Source organism: Schistocerca piceifrons, chromosome 2 (genome assembly GCF_021461385.2).
Source record: "Schistocerca piceifrons isolate TAMUIC-IGC-003096 chromosome 2, iqSchPice1.1, whole genome shotgun sequence".
Lineage (NCBI taxonomy): Eukaryota > Metazoa > Arthropoda > Insecta > Orthoptera > Acrididae > Schistocerca > Schistocerca piceifrons.
Window position 1 is genome coordinate 321,336,298 of NC_060139.1, and position 18,753 is coordinate 321,355,050.

The window sequence follows — 18,753 nt, forward strand, 5'->3', positions numbered from 1 at the left end:
GTCTTTCAAGATTTTGGGGCAGAGCTCGGTGTGCGACGTGTTAAAAAGACTTTATGCTCAACAACTGAATGCAGTGAGTGATGGAAGATGACATCCTCTGGTGGCATTCATGGCACAACCCACACGCTGGAGAGAGTGTACTTGTGGAGGTGCAGTGGCATTAAGTTTAAATGTGTCGCCTCCCGCAGACCGCATGAGTGGCGCGCTGTGTGCTGTTGACGAAGACTCCATTGATACTGTGTTCAGTTTTCTGCCTTATGTCTGCTGCTAACTTGTTATAGATTTTTACATTAGAATATAAAACTCCATTCTGAAAACTAAATAGGGATGCATAGTCTGTCTTACTTTTATTTTTGCAACAGTGTAGGAAAAGATAGCGGCGGATTTTTTACGTGCGTGCGTGTGATGCACCAATTGTGACGGATTATATGTTGCTGATGCTGCAATGCATTTTCTTTTATAATTTTTGTTCACCTACCTCTTTACAGCGGTAAATCTTCGCACGTAAACTCCTGACTGCAGCTACTTACGAGATCACAGAAAAACAGTGTTGAGGAAACTGTAACCTCATAGCTACACGCCGGAGACCGCTATAAGTAAAATTTGCTGAAAATTTTCTATGTACTTTAAAGAAATGATTCGGAAAGGGGATGTCACTCGTACTTTAAACATGAAGTTCAAATTTAAACCTTCAATAGATCTTTATTGCCGCTAAGCAAGATCATCAGCCCACATTTACGAAAATTACTAAAGTTTCTGCTCACAGTTATCACCATACCTAAAACAGCCAGAACTTTTACCTTCCCAAATTCCGAAACCAATTACTTGTAACACAGTCAATGATCAGCCAATTACTTGTGCACACGATATTCAGTGGTTGTCTTTAGTTAAAGTTTATGCTCACCATAAAATACTTAGTAAGAATATACTCAGTACTGCCACGCTATATAATTCAAAGTTCACTCGCGATTTTCGTCAGAACGAATTATCACAACACTCTAAAGTTTTCATAAACAGTTTCTGGTCACTACCAGATACCATTAACACTGGACCATAATGCGGAAGTCATCCTAAGATTTCATCTTACACATAATGTGAAAAGTCATATCCAGCATAACCGCCTCCAATCAAAACTAGCTCGCCACTCTCTCTCCTTCTCACTCTCCCACACTCCAAACTATATCTCCTCGCTAGGCGGCCAACTGTCTCGCTTCTCATTGGCTGTCAGCACTTATGACCAATGAGAACTCACTTCTATGGTGTGGCTCGTGCCAAAATCTAGCTAGCACCAACCACTTCTGTAGGCTCATTGATGTCATCAAATTAAGTAGCACAAAACTCTCTAATTAAATAAACAAAACAAAATGAATTATAAGCTGTACTCTACATCTGGAAATTTGTTATGTAGTCGCGAATGTTCTGGCTGTCTTATACATAAGCATACATACTTGGACATCCGACATTCACTAGTAGGGGAACCACTAGTGGATTCGTTCCCACGTTACAGAATTGGAACACTTGCCAGTTCCTGTAGAGAATTATATGAATGATTTTTAATAATGCCGAATGTCCCACATACTCTCACGCACGCATTCTCATTCACACGCACCCTAGCACACAATACTCATATTTACTTAGAATTCTTGAAATTATTATTATAGAAAAGTCACAGAGGTTTTCTGAAACTAAAAACTTTCCAAATTTGTATATGAACACTGAAAGTGTTATCAGATCATCGTACATAGTCACTGAAGGTGAACTATTACGTCACTGTATTTATTTAAATTCTTGACTGTCGGAATACTACGTTTTTTTTAATGGAATTTTACGAACTTCCAAAATACAACTATTTTTGATCTCAGACTTTGACATATTGTTTGTTTTCACAACAGAAGGTTGTACATCAAATGTGACGTTCCTCAGGTTATTCCTTTATTAGTTATTAATATTTTTAGTTTCGTATAATGTAAGTGGCCTGCCAGTGCTACTCCACTGCTTTCACACGCGCAGCTGCAACAGATGGTCATGACCTCAGTCTGCAGGACACAACTCGTCCGTTACTTGACCGTATAATACTCTACCGGCTTACATTGCAGCCCACATACATTCTGAATTAAAGCTTTTAATAGACAAATGGGCGATCGCGCACTAGTTGTGATGCCACAGTAAGTAAGCACATCTCACATTCACAGCTTGGATCAGAAAGGCATTCTGGTCTGAGCTGCCAGAGTTGGTGGCCATGTTCATGTGAGTAGTGCTTGCTTGTGTGGATGAATGACGTGTCTTTCCCTTTCTTTTTTTAATGAAGGCTGTATGTGAAAGAAAAATTATGTGTAAGTGTCTTTTAACTGTGCCTATCTCTAACTTTTAATGTGTCATCTTTATGGTAAGTAGCAATCTATCTTTTGCTACATTGTTGTTATTCCAACCTGGAGTTGCCATTGTTTGATTTTGCTTTTACTTCTATAGTGCGCGCCATTTACGACGGCGGCTGAGTTCAGGTTCGTTCTGCGCATCTGACGTCACAAAATACAGTCAGTCAATGAACAGAGAATGACATTGCCAGAGCTCGACTGCAGTGCAGAGCACCAACGAGTGTCTTCAGTTTTAGAAATGTTCAGTCATAAATAAAGTAATTGAACAAAAGCAATGTCTTGATAGCAGGCTTTCTTTTATAGGAAGTTTGGAAAAAGCATTCTTTATACCAATTGCTTCATATTCTATTAATTAATTAAACCAAACAAGTAATAAGCCTCCTAATTCAGGCGATAGCAAGGAAAGGTGTTTGTATCATTCTCACGAACCGCTTTTTCGTAATGAAGAACAGCGGTAATTGTTTATTTTCTGTTGTACTTCGATGAAACGTGAGTAATCATAGTCATACCAACAGTGTTTGTTGGTATTTTGTGTGATATTTTAGAATCAATGACTATTTGCGTTAGCGTAATGGTTAAGGTGTTTGACTGCTAAGTGAAAGGTTCTGCATTCAAACCTTGTTTGGTGCTTAATATTTTCTTTATTTAAAAACAATATCGAAGAGTCTTACTTCATGAATTTTATTTGTTTGAATGTAGTTTTTTGAAATTTCTAGTGCTTTGTCCCTTCATTATAATCATAATAGGTTTTCGGTTTTTCTAATTTTGTCGTCCAGTATTCTTTTCACAGCAATTAAAAACAATGTAAAGGCGCACATACAATATTCATGTTATCTGTTTTGTTTGTATATCTTCTCTTCCGCAATCATTGTTGTACTGTTCATATTGAGATATATTCTTTTGTGGCAGCATTAAAAGTATTATTTAGAGCAGAATTTCGGCTCGTACGTTGCCGTGCTACTTGATTGTCTGATGCAACTCTTTGCTTTGCTGCTTTGGCAACATCATATTCAATATATTCGTCTACTGATCTATGCTTTGGCAAGTATTTGCTGTCCGCTGTGACAAACACAAATTGTTTGCGCTCTGCGCCTCACTGACAATATTTTTTAGTTTCTATGTTTTATTACGTCCACAATTCGGTTTGTGAACTTTGCCAACTTTGTTTTAATCAGAATGTTTTAGAAAAAAGCGAAATGATGCTGGTATAAATAAAAGTTTTATTACAGTCGCTAAAGATGGAATATTTCTCAATTTATAAACACTGTTTGTGTTATAACGGGTGTTCATTTAAACTGGGGACATTGAAATCTCTTGAAAACGACACACAGAGCCAAAAGAAATCCCAATGAAAATTAGTTCCTCTCAGAAGGGGACATCCAATTATAACAAATTTGACCACAAAATCGTCTGATATTGTATCATTGGATGCCCCCCTCGGAGACAAACAAATTTTAGTTATAAATTTGTTTGATCTGATTGTAGATTTTCGGATATTTCAATGTCTCCAATTAAAATGAACACTGTATAGTTGGAACCATGAACGACTGCAGTAGGTTTAAGGCTTGTTCTACGCACCTGACGTCATGCATCTGCTGACAGCCAATAAGTGTTCAGCAGTTTTCTGAGCAGTCTGCTGTGAATGCCTTGGTGAGTGGGAGTGTTAAATGTGATTGTAGTTATTATTTGGTGAATTTTTATCGCATTTGTTGCAAGTTGTCATGGCTGATGATGGTGGTAAGTGACAAACTCTCCATAAACAGGCAGGGAAATAATTTACAGGATACATGCTTTTTTCAAGCCCGAAGCAGAAAACAGTGGACCTATCACAGACACCGCCAGATCTAAGGAACGCACTGCAGAAGCGACAGGCGTTAGCTTGAGAACCGTTCAGCAGATTGCCAAAGATTTCTAAGACGAGAAGTGCTCAACATGTACAACACAGGCAAATTTCCTAGTGTAAAAAAAATCACTGTGAAAATGCGTGAAACCATAAATTTTAAAGGTAGCATGACTTCAATAAATAGAATACTTAAAAACATTGGATTCAAAAATGGTTCAAATGGCTCTGAGCACTATGGGACTCAACTGCTGAGGTCATAAGTCCCCTAGAACTTAGAACTACTTAAACCTAACTAACCTAAGGACAACACACACATCCATGCCCGAGGCAGGACTCGAACCTGCGACCGTAGTGGTCGCGCGGTTCCAGACTGTAGCGCCAGAACCGCTCGGCCACCAGCGGCCGGCATTGGATTCAAATATGTACATACAAATGATGGAAGAAAGTTTTTAATGGAACGTAGTGATATCACTGCTTCAAAGGCAGTTTTTAAGACATATTATTAAAGTAAGAAAATCCGGGAATAAGAACATTTTTTTCTTAGACAAAACATGGGTAAACCAAAATCACACAAGGAAAGTGTGTTGGAAAATGAGTGATCGTTCGGGTGGGTTTAAAGTACCAGTTGGTAAAGGTGGACGAATAATTGTGCTTCACGCTGGTTCTTCTTCCGGATTCATTCCAGAAAGCAAATTAGTGCTCCGGGCAAAAAAAGAGCAATTCAGGGGATTATCATTCCTAAATGAACTCAGAGACATTTAAATTGTGGTTTAGAAGTCAGTTTCTCCCTTACTTGCCTGCAAACCCGGTGATTGTAATGGACAATGCGAGTTATCGCTCCGTTGTTGTTGACAAGACACCCACAACAAGTACAAAAAAGCCGATATCATGTTGTGGCTTGCAAGTAAAAATATACCACATACTGCCAACCAAACTCATGCTGAAATGTTGAATCTTGTAGTGCTCCATAAGCCTCGCACAGAAGTTTATGAAATCGATTGTATTGCACAGGAACGTGGACACACAGTTTTGCGTTTGCCACCATACCATTGTCAGTACAATCCGATAGAGTTAATTTGGGCACAAGTGAAAGGGTATGTCGCAGAACGAAACGTGACATTTAAAATTGCCGATACAGAAAGGCTTTTGCACGAAGCACTTGACAGAATTACTCCTTCAGCATGGGCTGAACGTGTTTGGCATGCACGAAGGCTACAAGAGGAATGCGGGGAGCACGTCTCTGTAGCAGCGAAAGGGTTAACTGCGTGCTCCCGCTAAAAGTAAGTTTGTGAACTATACTATACTATGGCGCTGCTTCTCTTGGCATGTGCGTCGTTTGCAACTGGCAACGCAGCAATCTCCCGCGTCTGGGCGGGCATGCGTGAGCCACCAAGATTAAAGAATTGAACTATAGTATTTTAGCTGTGGCAAAATGTCCTTACTGCCCCCTTCTGTAGAATGAATTCATGTTTTGACCTTCACTGCATTGCTCCAAAAGATTTTGCCATAGGACGGTAGTGAGTGAAGGAATGCTAGCAATCTTGTTGGTAGGATAGCACAGTGAGAGAGATTTCTGTGCAGAGCCTGCACAACTGAGCTTATTGGTTAACATATCCACAGGTTGGTGCCCTCTCTGTTCTGGATGCCTAGGAACGTCATACATGGTGCCTTATCCATTGTGTGCCTATTGATCCTTACTTTTGATACCTGTTAAATTAATTTAATTTCTTTGGAATTGCATAATATGAATCTGTGTAAGATAAAGGAGTAAACTGTTTGCTCTGAACCAGCTGTACACCTGTTTCATTATTCACCTGACTGTATCCTTTTTTAATTTTTGGGCTCTGTATTAATTTCATCAGCAGCAAATATTGGTTTCTTAAGACTTCTCCTATGTCCTGGGTAAATAATTAATGTTGGCCAAGAATAGGAACGGACCAGGCACCGGTCCTTACAGTTTTCCATATTTAATGTCTGTCTACTCCAAATTTAGGCTCACTGTTTGTTAACCTGCCTTCTGTTTTCTGTTGTTAAGACACAACTTCCTCCAAGAGAGTGGACTGACTTTAATACCATATGATTTCTTTTTTCTAGTAGAAGTTATGAAAGCCATGGCAGTATCACAGAAAAATGCCCTCATGGTTAATCTTCTTCTACCAAAACCCTACTTTAAGAGAATGTGGCACTGTTGATGCTGGTCAGCAAATGAACGCCTCTCAAATGATAGAAGTCACACGTGTCTTACAACTCACGTATAGTGTCCCACTGGTGCTTATACTTAGAAAGTCACAAACTTGCCGGGTTTGTGTGAAGCAATATGGTCTTAAAAAGAAAATTATATATGGTAGGACTGTTTTCTAAACATTTTGTAACCATTAAGATAGTCCTTTCTGTTCATTATGAAGCAAATCCAGAAGTATGGTCATAAACTTCAGAATTAGATGTCCAGTCTTTCTTCTGTATCTTCATTGTACATCCCAGTCATATCAGGGAACTCTTCATGCCAGTTGCTGTTCATGAATGAATTGCAATCTGTAGATTATGACTTGCATTGTGTACACCAGCATGTAAAAAAGGATCTTTGGGCTTTTTTCCCAAGCAAAGTCAAATCCTGTGATGAATTTGCTGAGATTTTCATGGAAGGAAAACATACGTGTGATTTTATGGAAACTGAGATGACAAACTCATAATTTGAACATTCTGGATCTGATCAACACATTTATTAAAGATCAGTTAATTCTTTGTTTAGAATCTCTGATTAATGTCACTTGAATAAAGACTTTAAAGAAAATGAGTCAACTTTCCAATCAATTTTTGTTCGTACCAATGTTATGAAAAATATAAATAAAGCTATTTTTTCTCAAAGCTACTGAGGATCTGCCTGAATTTTATGGTATTGAAAATGTTGACGTGTAAAGCAGATGATGTTATGCTTTATGGTGAAACAGGGACTGTGTTGAGTAAATGAAATGATTTCTTTTTGGAAACTAATTTTTTTCCATCTTTTAAAGAGGGCTCTCCTGAATTATGTGACAGTTCCATCACTAACTTGCACTACTTGAGGAACGTTAGCACCCCAGGGAAGTGGAAGTATCGGTGAAGAGCAAAATTAATGTCATTATCTTTCAAGTTTGTGTTTATTAAGTGCTCACAGAGAGGGAATAAAGAGTCTAATTTGGAAGACATAATTATAGATAAGTTTCCTAAAAACAAATGTAATCCTCAGCCAACATTTGTAGAAAGTAATAACTTAGATATCTTAATGTAATTATTGTTCCTCATCACATTATTCCCAAAAACTAGATTGCACCTTTAATTTTATAGATCATTTGCACCTTCCGTATCACCAAAGAAAGTCAGCACAAATTTTGATTCAAATTGTAGCTTACCATTTAACATTTAATTATAATGAGATTTTTTATTTTTGGCTAAAGCACTTGTTTTTTCTGATTTTATTGGAATAAGTGTGACAAATATAATAGAAACGTTAGTTTTGATGTAACTTACACTTTACAAAATATGATAGTCATTATTTAATTATTAATTATCAAGAACTCAATTTTTAAACAAATTTTAGCCTTTTGTACATTTGCTCTGACAGCCTGTCCCCTCCTTCCACCCCCACCCCTCCTTACAAAAGTACTAATATAAACTCTTTTGGTTATGGACACCACTGTTTTTGCTGTCTGATTTTTATTATTTTTACATTTTAGGAACTCACATTTTTCATCATGTTTGAGATTGGTTTTATCATCATAGATCTGTCCATTTCTTTAGTATAATCCATGTACCAAATTTGGTATTATCACATTACTGTGAGACTGATCTTGTACACAGTCATTCCTAAATAATTAGTTTTGTTTCATGACTAGCACAGTCAGCCGAAACTACTAGCAGATTATTCACACAGCTTGCAGAAATAATTTCAGACGACTGCTTTTCTTGGTTAATATGAACTTTTCCTCTTTTTATATTTGTCAAGATGCTCCTTAATAATGGAATGTGTAAAACAGTAGGCAGATGGATGATAAATGTAATAGAGAATGAAACAAAGTCTTCCGCCAAATATTTTCAGTTATTTTAACTTCTAAAATATTCTGAGTGTACTTACACTCATTGTAAGGAAAATGGGAGGTGTGCCAAATATTTGTCCAAAATGAAAATTCAGTAAGTCGCAATTACCAAGGAAAGTATCATTTACCTTATTAACAACACTATGCAGAATTGCTTTCACATGTCCTAATGAAAAACAGATCTCTGATTGCAAGCTCAGCAATGCACAGAATTTCCTGTTTTGTGCCAACATTCTTATGTGGTACTGTAACCCTCAGGGGCCCAGCATTTGTTTGCTGGGTACGGGCTTGGTGACCCTTGAGTTCCTGAGTTGGGGTCTGGTAATCACCACCAATCCCATGTCACTATAAGCTCAGGGCATGCTTCAGTGACTACTGTATGGTGCAGCGTGGAACATTATGTGTCGTAGGGAATGGGGATCTTGGCTTGATTGCTTGGATTGTGAGGATGGTAAAAACTTCTACAAAAAACCCTCAGTCTCAAGGTGTGCTGCACGCTGATGAGATACGTAGCTGTTGAGGTGGAACAGTTATGAGTGGACAGCCTCTGGGGAACCTGTCACACCTCAGTTCTATAAGGTTTACCTAGCCATGCAGGGCTCTGTCTATATGGACTTCTTTATTTCTGTAGCTGCTCATGGTACCAAGATGGACCTCTTGAAATCTTCTTCTTCTCCCTCTCATTGGGTGGACCACTGGTGGCTACCAATTCCCAATCGCTCAAGAGTCCTCATGTGATGTGCCCTCCAGATTGTGGAGTCAACATTTAGTAATGGAATGGATGCTGAAGAATAGAATTTATATTTGATAATTAAAAGAAGAGAGGGAATGTTTGAGAAAATGTCTCATTTTTATGTCTGAAAGGGTTTAGAGGGAATCACAGGGACATTAAAATCAATCAGTTAAGCAGTGGGACATTATTGGTCGAAACCTCTTAATTCCCAGCAGACAACAAACCTGCAGGAAGTGTAATGCCCTGTGGAATACGCCATTGAAACTGAGCTCCACACCACATTGGATTGCAGCAAAGACATTGTGACATGCATGGATGTGCTGGACATTCCAAAGAAGAACTGAAAGTTGAGTGGCCCCAAGAAGTAGTAGTTGACATGCAGAATATCATGAAAAGGGTGGATGATGTTCTTATCCAGCAGCATTAAACTTCCAGAGCACATTAAGACAGGTTTCCTTCACCTCAGCATGTGGTTTATGTCTCCATACACACTCTTTACATGACAGTGCTTTGGGCGCACCAGCTGATGTTGTAAGGGAGAAGCCATTTATGAAAAATGTTGCAAGGCCGCCCATGATGGAGTTGGTTGTTCATCTCCTTCCTCTGAGAAGTGTAAACTGTTCTGGGGATCACCCTGTCTGGAGTGGGGACTGCAGTGTCTACCTCAAAGAAAGGAAGATACAAGAGATCAAAACAACCAAGCATATCTCTTATGGTCAAGCCAAAAATATCAATAAGGCCATGCAGCCCCCAATGTTCACCACCACCTGTGCGTCTGTCATTAAACAGCAAGTTGAGAAGACCGATGCTGCTACACAAATGGAGGTTGCTAGTGTTGGCACTAGCACCTGTGTTTGTCAATGCACTTGTGCTACTGCAATCACTTCCAAGCACATATCTCCTCGTAAAACACGAGACAAGGCTGTGTTGCCAACGTTGCGTAGCTACTCCTACAAAGCTTCAGACAGGTCCACCATCCAGCACTGCTGCTACCAACTCCAAGGCTGTGGCCCCAAAACCGCCCCAGGCAAAGAAACTGAAGCCTAAGACAAAGAATCAGCTGCTAATGGAGACACAAACCATGCAGTATGATGATGTTAACATCCTCCCTATAACATCTCTCATGACTCACCTACAGAGCCGATGGACCTTGATTTTGGCCTGGGGCACACATCTTGCTCCAACACTGAACATCTCCACCCACTACGGGCTCACCTCCATGGCAGAAAGATAGGGTAAAGTGCGACCTCCATGATAGATGACTCCCATATTACAGTGGAACATAATGGGTTCAGGATAAATGTGGAGGAACTGTGAAACTGTTGGCACAGAATGCCACCTGTGCTTGTGCTTGTGCTTGTGCTTACAGGAGATGCATTTTAAAGCATATGATGCCCCTGTACTACGGGGCATTATTGCAAGAATGACCTGACTAGGGAGAGGGCCAAGGGAGGGGTCTCCTTGTTTGTCAATAACATGCTCCACTACTCTTCTCTCCCTTTAGCTATTGACCTGCAGGCAATTTCAGTTGAAGTGTGTCAGAGGATCACTGTTTGCTTACTGTATTTACCTATACGTGATGTGATTGACTCTGAGAATTTAACAGATCTTATAGAACGATTCCCCCAACCATTTCTGCTACTGGGAGACCTCAATGCCTGTAATGTATTTAGGGGCTCGACCTCTACTTGCCCTCAAGTTCAGGTTTTGGAGAGACTTATGATGTCTCACTAGCTGTACATCCTCAACACAGGCACTCCCACTAATTTATGTGCTGCTACTAGGTCATTCTAAACCGTAGATCTCTTTTTCTGCTCTCCAGCTCTTGCAGACACTGTTCAATGGGAAGTCATTGAAGACCTTCATTCCAGTGACCACTTCCCACTAGCTGGCCGGAGTGGCTGAGCAGTTCTAGGCACTTCAGTCTGGAACTGCGCGACCGCTATGGTGGCAGGTTCGAATCCTGCCTCGGGCATGGATGTGTGTGATGTCCTTAGGTTAGTTAGGTTTAAGTAGTTTTAAGTTCTAGGGGACTGATGACCTCAGATGTTAAGTCCCATGGTGCTCAGAGCCATTTGAACAATTTTGAACCACTTCCCACTCTGCATTCATCTACTGGATGGAGCTTTCCCTGAAAGGATGCAACCATGATGGAGAATCCGCAGAACCAACTGGATGCTGCTCAGCCAGCTAGCATGTTTGAATGCTGTGACAGCATCTAGGAGTGGATGGACCACGTCACACGAGTAATCCACCATGCCGCTGACTTTTCCATCCCAATATTCCTCCATCATCCTAGTAGGCCACCTGTCTCTTACTGGGCTGATGAGTGCCATTCAGTTATCTGGATATGGTGTGCTGCTCTGTGACGGTTAAGGTGCTGCACAATGGCGGAACACCTCACAGCCTTTTGATTAGCCAGGGCAAAGACTTGATGCATCATCAAGGAGAGCAAGAAAAGGTCATGCCAAGTGTTCCTGGACTCCATCAACCGTTCCATATTTTGTACTACTGTATGGGAAGCTATCAGGAGGGTTTCCATCAAAGGCAGTTGGTTACTGCTGAATCAGAGCTGTCTCCAAACAACACCTGGAGATATCACACCCACAGTGGCAGAACATTTTGTGCTGACTACTGTCATGGCCAGCTAGGATCCAGTGTTTTGTCATTACCGTGCCACCATGGAAAGGGGTGAGTTGGCTTTCAGATCTAACAACAGCTCAGTTTCCGTGTGAGAGCTGGATTTGGCACTGTCTGCAGCTCGTGATACTGCACCTGGTCATGAGCAAATCCAATACAGCATGCTGTGGAACTTGCAACTAGGGTCAAAGGAAGTCCTCTTACAATGTTTTAATTCAATGACAGACAGGCAACTTTCCTAGTTGGTGGAAAGAGGCAATTTTAGTACCTGTTCTCAAACTGGGAAAGGACCGAATGTGTCTCAGAGTAGCAACCAGAGTATTGCCTTAACAAACTGTGTATGAAAGACGTTGGAGCATATGGTTATCCTTCATGTAGTCTGGATGTTAGAGACCAGGAGGCTCCTAAGTCACTTGAAATGTGGACTCAGGAGATTTCAATCCTCTGTCGACAACCGGCCCCCGCTAGAGGAGGCTGTTCAGCAGGCTTTCCTATGTAAATGGCATTTTATGGATATATTTTTTTTATATCAGTAAGGCATATGACTGTACTTGAAGACACAGTATTCTGTGGCAGCTCCACCAATGGGGCTTCTGTGGTGATCTCCCATCTTTATTCGATCCTTCTTATCAAAGTGCTTTTTGCGGTACCAAGTAGATGGCGTGCTGTCAGATAGTTTCGAGCAGGAAAATGGTGTTCCTCAGGGCAGTGTTTTAAGTGATACCCTCTTTGCCATAGCCGTATACAATATCACGTCTACAGTGAGCAGTCCCCTACAGTGCTCCTTATTTGTGACAGTTTGCTGTTTTCTGTTCCTCCTAAGTGTTGCAACAACAATTCGTCAGTTGCAACTTACAGTAGAACACCATTCTCCCTTTTAAAGACTCAGTGCAGTTTATGAGCTTCATTTTTTTATTCCAAGCTGTCTTGGTTACCACGCCTGAAGGACATGATGGCAAGGTCCCAGAAGGCACTGAACATTTTGAAGTGTCTTAGCCACAGGTCTTGGGGAGTGGACAGGGTGGTTTTGCTCCAGTTTTACGGGGCTTCTGTGTGATTGTGGCTGGATGATGGGTGCATAATGTATGGATCAGCAAGACCTTGGTACCTGAAAGTCATTAACACTGTACACCATGAAGGGATCAGGCTGGCCACTGACGCTTACAGGTGAAGCTCCATACCCAGTCTTTGTGCTGGCGGTGGGGAACTGCTACCTACCATCTAGTGGCAGCTTCTCACGGTGTGTCAGTTGCTTGCTACTCCCACTTCCCCCAGCGTACTATACCAGTGCTCATTCAGCTATCGATTGCTTCGTAACCAACGGTCCATGGGCAACGAGTCCATTTGGGATCCTTGTGAAGTGTGTGTTGGAGTCCATTGGTGTGGGGCAAGTACAGCCTTAAATCTGGGGTTTCAACTGACTGACACACTGGTTGCTGCAGAGGCTCAGAGCAATTATAGATTTAGTACAGTAGAGGAGAGGTTGCACTCCACCTTCTGTTTTTAATACACTATTGTCTGAAATTTTAAATGAGCACCCTGACTGTGTAGCTGTATTCATGGATGGATCTAAGCAGCGGGACTTCGATGGTTGCTCTATCATTTTCCCATGTCTTGTTCTCAAGAATTAGTTGCCTCTGAAGTTCAGTATATTTGATGTGGAACTACTTGCAATCTTGAGGATGCTGGAGTAGATGAGATATGCCTTACCTGCCAAATTTCTTGTTTGTTCCAACTTCCTGAGTATCCTTCAGTCTCTGCTGATAAAGTAGTCCAAGATATGCGGGACACCCTCGTCCAGCTGTAACGATTAGGGAAGTAGGTGTCCTCCTGCTGGGTGCCAGCACACATGGGTATTGCGGGGAACGAAAGGGCAGATGCAGCAGCCAAGATGTGTCATGTTCCTCAGTTAGTTCGGTGTACCATCTCCCTGCAAGCCATTGTCTCACTGTTTAGGTACAGAGTCATGTGTCAATGGGAACATGAGTGGCTGGAAGTGACAGAAAACGGGCTCTGTTTTATTTTTCAATCAGAGGGCAGCAGCATATTTGCCAGCAGATCTGCCCTCTATTTGAAGGAATGTTCAAACAAATTTCATGAGAGTTATAAGGTTTTGCGATGTGTCCCACTTGTTTCCTCAAATTTTAGAGAGATTTTCTTAATGTGTTTACAGGGTGACTGACCCATCCATATTTTTTGTAAGTGGTTTGCCAGTCACATTTCCCTGTGTCTCTATTTTAGCTCCTCTTTTGTTTTCCTTCTGTTTTAATCCCAGGTATAGCACCTTTCTCCGTTTTCTCAAGGTGTGTGAGATAGAGTAATTGTGTGGGCCAGCATGAGTGAGATGGGATGAATGTATAAGTGTCATTTTCTACATTTTCTCCTCACTTTGATAAAATTTTAAGCAATTTTATCCACATTCATTTATTTTAATGTGTGTAAGGGCACTGATTACCTCACCGTTGAGCAACTGTAAGTATCTCTAGACACACACACACACACACACACACACACACACACACACACACACTTGATATTATGTGAAAGTATCTATCATATACTAACTAATATTGTCTTTTTACTATAACCTTCTGTACATCCATTGTTCTGACATAATGTTATTCATTATGTATTTGTTGTACTGCAGAAGTCCAAGCAGTTCACTCCCCCCCCCCCCCCCTCCACCTCCCCCCCCCCCCACATACATATAAAAGTAGAAAAACTATCTTTGTTCTCAGAATTGTTAGCTCATTCTAAGAGGAATAAATTGGGGAAGATTGGAAAGGGAGGCAGGGGGTTGAGCATCAGGTTACACAAATCCTATTTTGAGATGGACCCATCTGTTAGGAGGACAAAGGGAGGCAAAGATGAGTGGACAATCATCAGGAGGTGAAGGTGATAGTTTCATAAACACTGTAGTAGCTTCAGTTCAGAGACAATAGGACCAGAAAAGTAAAGAAGTGTTAGGAGGAAGAGAACTGTGAAGTGAAATTAGTAGTGCAGTTAAGAACTAATAAATAAGAGGAAAAGGAGAAAAACTAAAAAGAGAAAGAGAGAAGGAAAAAATAAAATAAAAAAGTAATTGGAAAAGAGCAGATAAAGAATTACTCTATTATCTCAAAGTTTTTCTTATTAGTCTCTGGTTCTCTCTCTCTCTCTTTCTCTGTCTCTTTTTTTCCTGTCTCCTTTTCCATTTCCTCCTAGTTCTTAATTGCAGTATTCAGTTTACCTCTCATTTCTTCCTCTCATCATGGGGTCACTGTGACCTGCCCCTCCTCTCAGTCAGCCCCAACTTATCTGTCTTTTCTCCTGGAGAAAGCAACCAATAGCGCTGAAAGGTAGAACAGTTTGTTTTCTACTTTTACATGCGTCTATTGGCAGAACTTTAAATTTCACCACCTGAAAGTAAGTAATGGTCAGTCATTATGCCTGCCTGTAATTTTACAGTTTTCTTAAGCGAACTGTGGTTTTAATATCAATATTATTTTGCTGAGCAGTTCACAGGTACCATATTCTCCCAGAGCAACAGTAAAAAATTCTAAATTTTGTTCTGTGCTTACTTTGTGTGTGTGTGTGTGTGTGTGTGTGTGTGTGTGTGTGTGTGTGTGTGTGTGTGTGTGTGTCAGCATCAGCATCATATATGAGGGTTGGAACATAAGTAGTGGCAACTATTTATTCACAACTGATAAAAAAGAGTTACGTGTTTGCACCTGTTACTGTCCTTCAAAGTAGTCACCAATGTTGCGTAGAACCCGTTGACAGTGATACTGAAGGCATAGTATACCATTAGCAGAGCATGTTCTGTTGATGGTGCGAATGACTGTCGAATCTCTGGAACAGTTCTGAAGCGAATGCCACGAAGTGATTCCTTCATCTTCGGAATCAAATCAAAGTCACAAAGACTTAAGTCCGGTGAGTATGGTGTATGGTAAAGTACTTCCCAGTCTCATCAACCGAACAAAGCAGCCACAGCTTGCTTTATATGTGGCCACGCATTGTCATGCAAAGTGATGGGTGGGTTGCGACAGCTTTGCGAAAAAAGTGGCATCACTTTCTGCGCAAACCACCCATCATTTTGCACAAAAGTGTGCAGGCGCATGCAGCGCAAGCTGTGGCTGCTCTGTTCGGTCATTGGGACTAGGAAGTACTCTACCATCCATCATACTCCCCGGGCGTAAGTCCTTGTGACTTTGATTTGATTCTGAAGATGAAGGAAGCATTCGCTTCAGAACTGTTCCAGAGATTCGACAGGCAGTAGACCGCTCCATTCGCACTGTCAACAGAACAGGCTCAGCTAATGGTACACTACGCTTTCCACATCCCTGGCAATGGGTTCTACACAACACTGGTGACTACTTTGAAGTACAGTAACAGGTGCAAACATGTACCTCTTTTGTATCGGTTGTGAATAAATAGTTGTCACTATTTAAGTTCCAACCCTTGTAAAACAGTGCTTCGTATGAAACGCTTCACCAATCATCTCCTGAACTGCTCACCCACATGGCCAAACAAAGTTTTCCTTTTTCTGAAGTTTGTTTTGCAATTGCTGCTGTTGTTTTTGCCTCTTTGTTAACTGTGTTCTGCTTTAAATGCTTAAAACTATTATTTTTTACCACTCCCCTTTCCATTACTCCCATTTGCCTTTTTCTTTTCTCCTCTGATAAAATTTATACCATTATCTTTTTAACATGCTTTTTCATACCTCATTGTTGATTGCTATTATCAAACCCCAAGACAATGTTTATTGTTTCTCATCTATGGTTAATAATGCCACGCCACACAGAAAATTGTTTGCATTTGCTAACAGCTTAGTGTTACAATTAATTTGTCCTGAGGACGGTTCTGTGCTTCTAAATAAATATTGAACTAGATCAGTGATATTTCTGATGTAGTTAAAGCATTTGTGTCATCTTGGAGTTTTATTTAGTCAGTCTGCATCCACAAGATGTCCGGTTTTTGAAAATTTTTTTAACACATTTTTTGAAAACATTTTTTCAAAAATATTTTTTTGAACACATTTATTTGAACACTCTACTTCCACTTTCCCAAATTTGTTGATTGTAAATGTTTACAATGTGTAGTATTGACAGCTGCCACTGTGTGTTTATCATTAATCTTTTTGTTTGTGTTGTGTTTTTGTGTAGTTTGATATTTTTTTGTGTGTGTGTGTGTGTGTGTGTGTGTGTGTGTGTGTGTGTGTGTAAGGGGGGGGAGTGGGGGGGGGGGGGAGCAACAGGGAGATTAATTTATTATTTAGTCTGGTTATGTTTTACATCTCTGTTTGTTATTGTCGTAACGGCTAGCATTATCAGTGAGTTGTTGTTTATATTGATTTGACCATATGTTATTTTCTTATTCATTGCAAGATATACACCAACACTCTGGCATTTGTCTGGTTTGTCTGTTGGTGTTTGTAAATGTGAATGGAGTGTGTTTCTTGTTCTGTAAGCAATGTGTAATCCTTTTTTCTTCAGTATATTTGCTACTGTGTGTGTTGATTTGTGTTTATATAGTAAAGTGTATCATTTCTTTTTGTTAGTCATGTCATGAGTGTTACTATTCTGTATGTTTGTGCATACTGCTGATATATACCTGTCAGGACATCAAGAATACAAATCAGTGTGTCTGGGAATGACAGGCAGAAATTTAAAAACTAGATTTAAAAAACACATAAGAATAGCTGTTATCCGTTTGCTGAACATCTGATAAAGCCTGGACATAAACCATCTAATATGGAACAGGATATGAAAATTATGAGAGTGAACAATTACAGCAGAAAACGGCTAACATTAAAGGAAAACTTTCACATAAAATGAGCCCTTGGAATGAACAAGAAAGTAATAAATGACCACCAAATCAGTATAATCAACAACCCACTGATAACACACACACACACACACACACACACTCACGCACACACACTCACGCACGTGCGCGCATTGAGAAGTGAAAGTGGCATGTTCAAATAGATGTGTTTGAAAATATGCTGAAAACCAGCCATCAGCCATCTGGAGTATGCGGACCAACTGAATACAACTGTGATTTATAACATCAGAAATTGAAGTAACTCTAAATGGTAATTCAACATGATGAAACTTGTGCTGAAAAAGTTTTTCTGTCCTAAGAAAGCCAAAGAATAACAAGAAAAAAGTATTGTATTAAAGTATTTGTAATTACTATATAATGCAATTATTAGATACATAAAACAGATATATATTATAGACCACTGAAGATGCTTTAACAAATAAAAGAAGCGAAACACACATGGCACAAACAACCTACCTTTCATTTAGCTGCAAGCACAGGATACATCTTTGTGAATATAAAAGCAACTAAGGAACAATGGAAAACGTACAAAATGACAAAAATTAGTTAATTGTTATGCACTCATGCATCAGTCCTTTCCTCTCTTTCAGTTAGGTCTGGAATGGAGGGAATGTCTGACAAATATCTTCTGCCATACTTTTTATAGTATCTTGCAGAGTTTATCTTTAACTACCAATATTTTTACCAAACAAACATGTTTTGTTGTATTATCTAGTTCATATTTGCTTTTTTATGTGAAAATTTGTGAATGAATGGAAACATTGTGTTTTATCTCAATAGGTAGCTCTTGAAGCATGGTGGAAACTATTGGTTCTGTTGTTGGGTGACAGCTCAGTGCCTGATAACTTGGCAGTTCCAAAGTCTTTGGCAGAACTTGTCCACAGTGCCACAGTGAGATACAAACAATCTCGAACAGAGAATGCTACGCAGGATACAGAGGCAGTCCTGAAGAATGCTCATGGCAGGACAGTGGAGTGGCAGAGAGCAGCAGCCAGCAAAGTTGAACGGCCCATTATTTTGGTGGCTGAAAGTCTGCGGAAACATGGACACCCGTCAGTCCGGAAAAGCCTAGCTGTAGCCTGTCAGCATTTATTGGAGAACAGTGCAAGGTACAGGTGGATACAAAGATAAAGTTAAGCCCAAATTTAATAAAACAGTAGTTTAAAAGCTTCCTAATATAACAATCTCTCTGTAGATAGATTGAGTGATTGTTTGTTTCAAAAATGAATCTTTCACCCTGAAGAAGCAAAGTTTGTGCTGTTT

At 40.1% G+C, this 18,753-nt stretch overlaps 1 protein-coding gene across 2 annotated transcripts in view; it reads left to right on the forward strand.

The window, feature by feature from the left end:
• Positions 1 to 18,753, forward strand: part of LOC124776779 (TELO2-interacting protein 1 homolog) — a 153,002-nt gene that overhangs the window by 47,809 nt on the left and 86,440 nt on the right. For both annotated transcript variants that reach the window (XM_047251917.1, XM_047251918.1), the window contains exon 6: positions 18,271 to 18,599. In XM_047251917.1, the coding sequence (XP_047107873.1) occupies positions 18,271 to 18,599 (329 nt within the window). The remainder of the gene's footprint in view (positions 1 to 18,270; positions 18,600 to 18,753) is intronic.